The following is an 11,974-nucleotide window of genomic DNA, read 5'->3' as shown; positions in this document are numbered from 1 at the left end:
CACACACACACACACACACACACACACACACACACACACACACACACACACACACACTTTGGTGTTCAGGTTCAACACTGCCATCTGGTGGTTACACCTTTGCACTGCATTAAAAATGCACTTACTTTCACAAATATTGTAAAACAATTTAAACAAAACAGAGGAAAAGTATTGTACAAACACAGCTTTGTACCTTGGAAGTAAAAATTTACAGGTAAAGCAATTTGTCTGTTAACTTGGCACGGATAAAAAAAACAGAACAAAGGCCACAATGGGTGTGTTTGATTTCGACTTATTTATGGAGAAAAATCTTAATGTTTTCACGCAAATTACTACAAAAGTTCACACTCTCATGTCAGATTTGAGGCAAGAGCAAATCTAGGCAGGCTGGGAATTTTAATGCTGGCTTTGCTGGGGCTTGAAGCAGTCCCAGCCTGGCTTTGGGGTGTACGTGATCTCAGGGAGAAGAAAGTTCTTCAGTCTGTCGGGTAAAGGCAAGGCTTTGACTCTGCTTTCCAGAGGCCAAGGCTGCAGGTAACTCCTTATAAATACCCGACAAAGACAATGTAGAGGTGGTGGGCTTGCTTCACGCGCCACTACACGACTGTGCAGGTCTGCCAGCACCTGAGCGTAAGGGTGAGAGTCGTGGGTGGGCACGGGAAGCTCCAGCTGGGGAGGGAGCTGCAACGTGGGGAAGTTTACCCTCGCCAGGTCCAGCAACAGCTCAGCTTGCTCCAGGAGCTCCGAGGCATGACTCTGATCCGAGCACTTCTGCAGGGCTGTTTGGAGCCTCTGGAAGAGGAGGCTGTAACCGGACCAACAGGAGGAACTGTGATGGGAGCAAACCAAAGAGGCCCCGCTCTGGATTAAGAGCACAGCCAGAGGGAAGAGCAGGTCGAAGTGCTCCAGGCTGGTCTGAGTCAGGGAGGGCTCACCGTCCTCACTCAGACGGCAGCTGGGGTCCACGCCGTGAGCCAGCAGCAGGCGGGTGGTTTTCAAGCAGAAGTTCCCAATCTCAGCAGCGTCCTCCACACTGGCCTCCAGAGCCTCTTTCACCAGAAACACCAACGACGACTCAACTGTTTCGCCGTCTAATGTTGAGGCGTTAACGTCAGAACCTTTATGAAAGAGAGGATCACCAGTCAACATGTTTCTGATCGATTGAAAGGAGTCGACACTATCAGAGTAAATAAAATATTTATTGAGAATAGACATGAGTTTTGACTGATTTTTAGGCAGGGCATGCCGTTTTCTCAACTTTCACAAAGTTTGTGAGAAGCCACATTCCACTGTCTGTCTCTTGTGACTTTTTCATAATAAATACTGAAGACAGGAAATCTGACTCAGAGGCTCTCTAGCCTGTTTCACTCTGTTAAAGCTGACTTACTTGAAACAAAATTAAAGCTTGTATCAGATATCTATAATCACATGATCAATGTCGTTTGAGGCATCACGATAAATCACCAAAAGTGAGGTAAACACTTCGAATCTTCCAAACTGTTTTATTTATTGTAAGAAAGTTGATGGCTGCTATAGTCACAGCTGACCACTAGATGTCACTGGTAGGTTCTGTCTTTCACGCTTTCAAGCTTCAAATCTTTTTTTGTTTTTTACAATTAGAAAAAAGCTACAAAAGATTTGCTCATTGAGTAACTACTTGAATTAGAATAACTGAAGAATGTTTGAAGAAAAAAAAATGTAGGCATACTGAGCTTTTTTATACTTAATTTGTAACAAAAGAGCATGTTACAGATTTTCTTGATTGCTTTGACCTGCTTAAAGAAACTGGGATCCACTCAGTTTTCATCTTCACCATCGCAGCAGAGCAAAAGCCACCTCTTGCAAATGTGTTAACACTTTCTCATTGAATTGACACTTTTTCTGCAAAAACAGTGACCACAGATGTCATTCAACCAGTCATTGTTTTCATTAAGGTAACTCATCAGAAACCACCTTTCCTAATCATTGGAAGCTCCTGAGGTCAGAATGAAATCAGTGAAGCCCCTGTTTGACATTACTATACACAGATCTTGGTGGAAGTGTAGTTAGAAAGGCTCAAGTTTCAGAAGCAATTCGGGCAACTGTTAATGTAATTTTTTATTCTCTTTACAGTATTTTCTGTAATATTTACAGAGTTTCAGTTTAGGGGTCGACCGATACATCGGCCGGCTGATATTTTTGGCCGATATTTGCGTTTTTTCTTTGTATCGGTATCGGCCGATACACTGTCCGTTCGGCCGATCCGTTCTTTGGGTCACGCGAGCGCATGTGTCTGCCCCTTCCCCCGGGGAGAGCGCAGCAGCTAATGTTGTGAGACAGAGTGCTAACAACAACAAGGGTGAGTTATGAACTGTAAATGTGTTTTAACTGTCTAATTTAGCTGTTTCTACCCTCTGTGTCGGAATATGAGGGAAAAGAGAACAGCTGTGTTTAAGTTTCTTTTCCAGACGGGAGCGCTACGACATGTTTTACTTTCACTTTCRCACCGCACTGTAATCAGCGTGTCCGCGTTGTTTTTCTTTTTTAAAATGCTGGAGCTGCTCACATGAGGCATAGAAAAACACCTCTATTGTTCTCCCTGCTGGATTAAAATAAAAAAGCTTTTGGTCTTTTCTCGCTGAACGTTTTAGCGAGCGCAGCCATCCACCATCATGTGAACCAGACGCTGCTCACATCACGTTTACTGTCACCGCAGTCGTGATGCTGGTTCTCTTCGGTGTACATTTCAAACTGTGATCTAAAGTTAACATCAGCTGGTTTAAATGCATTTTTTGCCTGGTGTTAAAAACTGGAGCAGCAGAATGAGGCAGAGAAGCTGTGAGCGCTGTGTGTGTGTGAAGTCCTCACAAAGATAGCAAGATGTATGTATCTCTTCTTTTTCTCTGTGTTGCTCTGACAGTTTTATTTAGGCTNTAGGATTCAGACCAAATATTTATGTATTATTGTAACCAACAAGACAAATTAAGTCATATATATGGATTTAATTATGATATCAGAATGATCCAGGTGTCAAAATGTAGCTCTTAAAGCCAAGAATCTGAAAATGTAATCAGGTCATTTGGACCAACTTTGACTTAATCCTCATTTCGATATGATGGCTCACATTTTAATTTGAAGTTGACCCATATTTGTGTTTTTTTCTTGTATGTTTTCCAATACATGCACGCATTCACCTTTACATTTTTATATTTTTATAAAGTGGCCACCGGTGTTTTTGCTGTCTTGATGAAGTAATAAATTAATTTAATGATTTCTTTAACTTTTTTAAACCTCTGTGTTGTAATTTCTTGTTTACTGTTTATACTGATTGTATTAATGACAAAACGTAGCCGAGACATTTTATGCTTGTTTGCTTTTAGCAAGTCCAGGAACAACAGATGAACAAAAAAAGCCTTTGGCTAATTCTGGTGCATTTACAGAAATGTCCTTTAATGCAGGGGTTCTCAAACCGTTTGGGTCTGGGGACCACTTACAAGGACAAAAGACAAAATTCCAGGGACCCCCTCATAAACCCCACACTGTTTTAAAAAGACAATTTATTGTCATTTCAACCCCTAAAAGCCATATACATTTTTATTAAGTTTAATACATTTGTTTTATCGGTTCATTGTTTTCCATGCATTTTTAAAAATAAAACCAAATTAACATTTTTGTAAAAAAATTTTGAGGACCCCCAAGATACCTCTCGCGGACTCCTGGGGGTCCAGGGACCCCAGTTTGAGAACCTCTGCTTTAATGTGCATCTTCCCTTCTTATTCACTTCAATTCAAATCAAATCAATGTTCTACATTGTTTGCTTTCCATTATTAATACACTTTGTTAGTTTTAATAAATGTTTCTTTACTGTTTAAATCAAGTGTGGTAGCATTTAATAAAGCTTGCATCAGACAAGGCTTAGTTAATAAATGTTTTTTGTTTTTGTTTTTTTTTTGTTTTAAATTAAGACTTGTAACATTTGTTATCATTCTTATTTTTATCATGTTAATGGAGGAAGAAAAAGTAGTATCGGCTTCAAGAATCGACCAAAAAATATCGGCTGCACGTATCGGCGTATCGGTTAGACTGATGTTTAAAAAAATCTGTATCGGCCTTCAAAAACCTGTATCGGTCGATCTCTTCTTCAGTTTACAACCCCAGTTTGAAAGAAATATCATGGAATCAATAAAAATTGCTGTATTTTGTTGTCCGATATGAGATTGACTGGAAAAGCTCATACGCTTCACTGAAGTGAAGTTGTGTTGTATGGAGACAAATTTGCTTTTGTTTCATATTTTACATGTTTTTGCCCGGATTAAAGCCTTTCGCAAAAAAATGTGTCACTTTGCCCATCAGCACTACTGTTGAGGTGTGTATGTTCACTGTGAAAATGTGGAGTTTGAATTGAATGCTGTATCAAAGCAACCAACAAAAACTAATGTTGCTACAATATGTTTGAGTTGCTTGACGTGGTGGAACTTGAAGAAACCCTAGGCTTTGAGCAACCCTTCCATGAGATCTTTGTCCTGATTCTCTAAATTAAGATCATGCTGACAGCTAATTAAAAAGTAAAAAGAAAAGAAAAAACATTTAAGTACCTCTTTCAAGTAGAAGCCTGATGTTCTCCGTAATGTGGACTGTTAACCCATCGCTGCATGCTAATGCGTGGAGCAAAGGCGTCTTCCCTGGAGAGACAAGATCAAATCAATAACCTTTCATTTGAAAGAAACAAACATATAAACTGGTGTTTTTTTTTCCCCGTTAGCTTAACGCATGTAAATTTACCATGGCTATCTCTTGCGTTCACATCAGCACCCAGGTCCAGCAGCGTGAGCAGACATGGCAGTCTTTCTGACTCCTCACAGGCGAGGTCCAAAGGACTGCTCTCATGAATCTACAACACACAAAGTAGTCAGCATTTAAATCTCACTAGAAATTGTCAGAAAGCGTTGGACATATGAGGACACAGATACTCACTCGGTCCCGTTTTTCGATGTCTGCTCCATGCCCAACAAGCAGCCTCACCATGTTTGGCCTGTTCCTTAAAACAGCTATATGAAGCGGGTTGTAGTATGACACAGGGTCTTGAGAGAGAAAAAAAGAATAATAATAATAATAATAAAAAAACATTATTAAACAAACTGAGTATTTATCAGAGGTAGATAATGTGATAAACGTATTTAAAGGTTTGACATCCAAGTCCACAGTTGGCGTTGAAGTTTTGCATCTTAAAAAAAATATGATCAATGTAGGAACGCACATACTGTGGAAATATAAAGGTAAAAACAAGCATATGTTTTAAATATAGACTATAATAACTAAAACTCTTGTTTCTGTGATGTGGTTGTTAGAATGCTTGTGGCCTACTTTTGAGCTTAAAAGCAAGCAGTGGCAAATACTAGAAAATATAGTGAAACTGGAGCACTTTTGCATGCATTGTCAGAGCATTTGTCAGTACTAACTTCCAGAGGAAAGACATTCAAGAAATGTGAGAGATGAATGAAGCAGCCTGTGCAAAAACCCTCTAATTATGTCCCCAAGGAAACACATGTCTAAAACCAGCAGAGGTCACCAGAGCAGTTTGTCTGAGTCCTGGCAGGTGCAGCAACATGTGAGGAATGTGTTGCTACACAGCAGTGCAATCTGCACTTAGATCTGGAAAGCTATTTCTCTCAGGAGTACGACAATTTGGCCTTTATAAATATGATAATTTCTGAATACATTAGGCACATAGGAGTGCTTGAAGATTTAAAATTGATTGAGTCAATAAGTGTTTGTTTGAAACAATGAGAATAAATAGTTGATCTCATCAAGACTGTGAGCCAAACATAAAGGATTAACTAAAAACAAAGCATTTTAATAATGTGCTCAATTAACATACAGTTTAACCACATTATTAGCAGACATGTCAAACACAGAGTGAAATTCATTTGCATTCATTTGAAAATTATTTTGATTCATGAAATATAAAAATATATATTTTATTTACATTTTTACACAAAGAATGACTTTATTTTGAAGTTTTAGCAGTGAACAAGCAGCTTCCTGTGAGTGTGATGATTTGTAAGGATATTGGGGGAAAATGTTTTAACTGATATTTAAACTCCATCAGAGTGTAGTGATGCTATTTTACCTTCAGAGAAACTCACCTGTTTGTTTCAGCTGCTGTTTTATAACAAAGCATTGTTTTGATGGTTTTAATGTTTTGGCTCATTGTTGTGTTGTTTTTGTTGACAGAACATGCACGCCCATGGCTTGTCTCTTTGGGTCTCGTCCAGCAGCGGGACGCACAAACGAGTCCCGCCCCCTCCTCGGAGGAAGGTCCGAGCGCTGTAGTGCACGTGTGCAAAACGTAGGAAGGTGAGGTGGGGGGGCACATTCAGACGCTGTTTTCCAGCTGGCCGTGGTGGTTGGCCGTGGCCGGAGAGTTCTGCTCGTTCATGAGGAGGAGCGACGTCTCGTCCGGGCCGTTCTCCACGGGGGCGGAGTCTGCGCACAGGTCTGTGATGGTGATGTTGGTGGGCGGAGTCGTAAGCTCCGGGCGGCCCGCCGTGTGGCAGCTCTCGGGGGACTGAGGCGTGCTGTCCAAACGAGACGCCATCAGACCGTTCTGGTACTGAGCTCGTGTGATCTGACGCAGGGAGACAGAAGATTTAAGTGCTTCAAATACAAAACATCAAAGAAAACATCTTTCTATTTAAGAAACTTGGCATAAAACACAACTTCACACATTTTGTCACATAAATGGTATATTTTCTTTTGAACTTGGCTCAGTAAAAGTAAAACAGGAAGTGACATCAAAGGGAAACGATTTAAGAAAATAAAACTCTGGTCTTTGTTTACTGAAACAACATTAGTTGAACTCTGACTCTTCTCTCTAGCTGCGTTTCCACTGACCATGAAAATGCGCAAATTAGAATTTCGAAAATAAATTTGCTCAATGGAAACACGCCAATTTTGAAAAAAATTTCGTTTTTCGACAAAATGTTTTTGCGCTAGGATGAGGTGGTTTTTCGGTCGTATCGATTTTTCGCAAAACTGCAATGGAAACACTTTTTTCGTATCACTAGAGTCACGTGATCAACAACCGGCTGTTTCTACTGGTGAAAAAGACGACGAAGAAGACAACAGGAAGTAGAAGTAGTAGTAATATCACAGAAGTAGTATAAAATAGTAAACTCACCGACTACAATTTCCCAAAAACACAGCATACGTAGCCGCTCCCAAGTAGGGACNATGCCCTGCATGACCGACATGCTGCTGTTTTCCTGCAAAGCAAATATTTCAGTTCCATGAAATGTCCACACAGATCAGTCCTTCACAGGTGAAGCTTTTCAGAGGTTAAGCAAGTCCAGCTGGACCAGGATGTGTGGAGAAGAACTCTGCTGGGCTGCAGCGGAGCGCAACGCATTCATGTGTGATGAATGCCACCCTCATGTCAATCACATTACCTATTGAATGGACTCATTTTAGCCACCCTCTTTGTGCTTAATCACTTTTTAAACTAATTACAAAGTTGCTGTGCTGCTCATCATCCTTATAAACCTGCTTGTTGTTGTTTAGTCCCACGAGCTGCGGACATATCACCATAAGCCACAGCTCCGTGAGGTGTTGATCTCTGAGTCAGTGTAACGTGTGCAGGTTATCTACACAGCTGTCCGTCTGCAGCTAAACATTTTTAAAAATTTTCAGCCATGTACGAATAAAAAATAATTATTTTATATTAGCACAATATTGTTGTGTCCCAGAAAGACGTGCACTTCTTTGTCAGACCTATATAGAACGTTAGACCCTCACAATATTGACTTAACTTGTTACAAAAACTAAAATTAGTTTGAATTTATGTGTCTTCACAATTAAAACCTTTACATTATAAAACAATTTTAACTGATTTCTCTGATCATTTGGTTTTTAAAGCTTCAGTTTTGTGTGGAACAAACAATAGGAAAGTTTTTTTTTGGAAATTAAATATTAAAATCCTCATGGACCCAGATCTGAGTTGAAAAGTGAAAAAGAGACTCATGAGCTGCAAAGGATGCTGGGTAGCCTTGTGACAATAATTTGTGCAATGTTTATGACTGTAGAAATGACTGTTCTTGTTATATTCAAGTTTAGTTTGGCATTTCTGTTAAAGGCTGGAGGACATATGGTCCACTGTAACAGAACCTTCTGCAAGATTCGTACAGCTACAAATTAACACACTTAACAATGGGAAATGTGAATGATTTAAAATTCTGTTACAAACTAATAAATTATTTAGTTATAACTCAAAAGTCCAAGATCAAAGTTCATAAATTGCTATATGCTCCTATAAACACTTGAATTTTCTTAGATAAATGGACTTCACTAATAAATAATATTGTGTTTATCAATCAAATTATAATATGCCCAATGTGTTTGTGGTTTGAATCCCGACAACAAAAGTTTCCCTCAGATTCTGTAGTTGTTACTATGTTGTTGAGTTGATTTGCTCATCAAAGTAAAAGTCTGAACATGTTTTGCTTGGTACAGTGGCATATGGTAGAAAGTGAATTTTAGCGTCATTAAACACACTTTTGTTTGATGACAAGAGTCTCCAAAATTTAAATATAGACATGTACTTGTATTGTAGCTGCAATGACAGTCACCTCTCCTTGGTCACTTATGGACTGTGGAAGTTTATTTATTTATTTTTTTAGCCAGTCACCATAGATTCCATTGGACCTGCACTAAAATAAAGTCCCAGCATTCTCAATCAGTGCCAGTTTGTGAGCTTAACTGAAAATCTGTTTAATCCAACATCCAAAATCAATCCCTACTTTTCTCAAAGCCTCTTTTGTTGAGCGTAAATAATGACTTACATTTGGCTTTTCTCTTTCTACATGCAATGCAGCTCAGCTGACTTTGTCTTTTTTGTTTCTCTTTCAACCAACTTGTTTTTTATTTTATGTATTTTTTTACTTCTATTGCTTCTAGTTTACGATGATGATGATGTACTTTTTTTGCAGAATTGTGTGCCATAAATACTTAAAAAAACCCAAACAATAAAAAAATAAAGACATGTTACAAAACAACCCTATCCTTTCATGAGACAATCATGCCCTGAGGCTTTCAGAGTTTCCTTGGTGTGCAAAAATGCTTCCTTTTAGTAACCTTGTTTTCATATTTTCTTTACTAAACTATTCCTTAAACCAGTGGTTCCCAACATTTTTAGACTTGTGTACCCCCTGAGCCATTTTGTCATACCACTAGTACCCCCTTTGTCAAACGTAATAATGATTCTCCAAAACTATAATGTACAACAGCGTTTTATTAAATGAACATTATTTATTTAACCCCTACAACATTTAATTCTCAGACATTTTAWTCTTTTCAGTTCAAACTAAACATCAAGATAAATTAGTTGCCTTGAAAGTGAATAAGTAATTAAATAAATAAACCAGGTAAAGGCAGGTGCAGGAGGCAGCAGCTTCCAAAATACATTGTATTGTCCAAAATACATCAAATACCCCAAATGAGCAAATTTCGTGAGATTCCAAGTTTTATACTGGATTCCATTTTGTGTCAATGTCGTGATTCCGTTTGCATTTACGACATTGCAGAAATCATAGGGCCCTAAAAAAATCTCAGTCCTGTTTTTATATACTTTTTTACACACCTGGGAAATTTTTCCACGTACCCYCTGTAATATGTACACGTACGTGCYAATTGCAAATACATAAATWTGCAGAATATTACATTACACAACACGTTATAAACCAACCAACACGCTGTTTACTCACCTTCAAAGTTTATATCAGCTCCATATCGTAGGAGGATTTTGGCAGCGTACACCAGTCCCCTCTCTGCCACTTTAAACAGGGCATAGCTGATGCCTTCCATAAACACGTCTGACTGGGACTCCTGCTCCAGAAACTCMACTAAAGCGTTACATCGACTGGACTCGTCCTCAGGAGATCTGACAAAGAGGCAGAATGAGAAATGTTTCAATAAAACCTTTAAAATGACACAAGTGGTTTCATTGCATTGATTCTGACATAACATAAACTCTGATGCTGGAAAAAGATTAAGATAATACAAAATGTAGTTGAGTAGGTCCTCTGGACCAGTGCTGCCATCTCTTCTCCAAGAGACCTCTTCAGTTTTTTTTTTCGACAAAGAGGAAATACTCAACTTTTTAAAATGTATTTATCTTTACATTTCTGATGCAATGTTTAGTCRGCTGCCAGGAGTGTGACATTCAGTCCCCAACACTTCAAATACACAAGATTCAACTTTACCTGTTGTCCTGACTGCCATCTTCTTCCTCTAGACCAACAACACGCATCACAGCAGTTACAAGCGGTTGGTACTCGTAAATKATTCTCCGAAACCCATGGAGGAAAGGCATGGTTCCTCCACTTCTGACAACACTCGGGATCTAAACACGACCAACGAGCAATGAATGAATGTGAATAAATGACGAAAACACCTGCTTTTACATTAAATGTTRTTTTTGAGACTGTAAATAGTTATTTACTCATATGAAAACGCTATCTGTTGCTCTCGTTTGTACAAAGTTCAGTATTATTGACAACGGATGGCTGTCTGACTGACTGTAGCTGACATGCTACAGCTAACGCCAATGCTAGCTCCGTTGGCTCAGTTAATTTGCATTGCTGACTTTTATTAACAAAACCGAGTTAAATGATTATTTAAAACGTGGACAAAAGTCATGTAACGCATAAACATCAACAGATACTCACAACAGCCGCTTATCTTTTCAAAGCAGGAAGTTTTCTTCACGCCTACAACAGTCCCACCCTTATTTTATTCCCGATAGAACCGCAAAGCAGGCAACGGTTCCGGGTCACATTTTATATAAAATATTTAAATAAGTAAAAATAAACGTAATGAACTGAATATAATTTTAACGCTATWAGAATATTAATAGTTAACATATGAAACAGAGATGCTTCATACACTGTGGCTAATTCACTGATGAAAAGTAAAACACGCCACTGAACAGAAATGTCAGCTACAATGTATTTGCTCTACAACCATCAACATAATGGTTGTAATAAATCATTTTGACATTAATCTGTATTCGACACCAGTGTCATTGTTGTGATTTATTAAACAACTATATAAATAATTTACCCAATATTTTAAAATGTATGCATTAATTTAAACAGGTGAGCAATGGCGGCTGCAGAATTTTGTTTCGGGGGGGACACTGAAAAACCAGGGGTGGCGCACACCAAAACTAATATCTACAACAAAATGTTTATGAAGTGGTTATGAAAATGACAATTTGAAAACCATGACAATATAAATCTATAGATTTGCCAACAGATGTTCAGTTTGTAATTTTACCCATATTACTGATTTTGTGATGTTTGGAGATAGAAAAAAAAAAGAACCCAAACTATCTGCACTTCTGCAACAGTCCATTTCTAACTTGTTCTGTTTCTGTACACACGGAGTACCATGAGTTGTCCTTACACTGTTACATTTTTCAGTGGCATCAGAAGTACTTGTAATGTTGGGGAGACCCACTGGCGGGGGGTCTGGGGGTCCTCCCCAAGGAAATTTTGAAAGACTTAGATGCCATTTCCTGCATTCTGGATTACATTAACAGGTTGTTAAACAGACTTTTACCTACTTAGGAAAACACTTAATGTGATATTCTACACATAAAAAGGAATAAATTTATTTGTTAAGCAAGAGAAACACCGTGTGAACTAATATTTTATGATAAATGTGGGGGTTCAAATGAATTAAATTTTAAATGTGATGGAGAAACTTCCCTTCAAAAATGATTGCTGTCATTTTATTTAAAAATGTCAAAATAAATATTTTAAAGACATTTACAAGGAACAAGCTTTTAAAAACTTAAAGCCATCACCACTTCTATGTATGTTAAAAGTTTTATTTGCTTGTTGATGTTTATTTTGTGAACAAAAATTAATTATAAATACCCAAAACTGAAAATAAAGACTAAAACAAGCACAATTACAAACTACATGGAGTGTTATCC

At 38.3% G+C, this 11,974-nt stretch overlaps 2 protein-coding genes across 2 annotated transcripts in view; both read right to left on the bottom strand.

Annotated features, from left to right (window-relative positions):
• Positions 1 to 6: 6 nt before the first annotated feature.
• Positions 7 to 10,783, bottom strand: asb6 (ankyrin repeat and SOCS box containing 6). The gene is made up of 7 exons (XM_014034042.1): positions 10,701 to 10,783; positions 10,236 to 10,375; positions 9,738 to 9,913; positions 4,954 to 5,060; positions 4,762 to 4,870; positions 4,575 to 4,661; positions 7 to 1,118 (listed from the first exon to the last, which is right to left on the bottom strand). The coding sequence occupies exons 2-7, from the start codon at positions 10,343 to 10,345 to the stop codon at positions 397 to 399; spliced, it is 1,311 nt and encodes a 436-aa protein (XP_013889496.1). The 5' UTR covers positions 10,346 to 10,375; positions 10,701 to 10,783; the 3' UTR covers positions 7 to 396.
• LOC106536722 (metal transporter CNNM4) overlaps positions 5,967 to 11,974 on the bottom strand; it is a gene marked incomplete at its 5' end in the record, with an annotated part of 24,475 nt that continues 18,467 nt past the window's right edge. The window contains 1 exon segment of the mRNA XM_014034040.1: positions 5,967 to 6,607. Within this exon segment, the coding sequence (XP_013889494.1) occupies positions 6,356 to 6,607 (252 nt within the window).

This window comes from Austrofundulus limnaeus, unplaced genomic scaffold (genome assembly GCF_001266775.1).
Source record: "Austrofundulus limnaeus strain Quisiro unplaced genomic scaffold, Austrofundulus_limnaeus-1.0 Scaffold1948, whole genome shotgun sequence".
Taxonomy (NCBI): Eukaryota; Metazoa; Chordata; class Actinopteri; order Cyprinodontiformes; family Rivulidae; genus Austrofundulus; species Austrofundulus limnaeus.
This window is presented reverse-complemented; position numbering and strand designations above follow the sequence as displayed.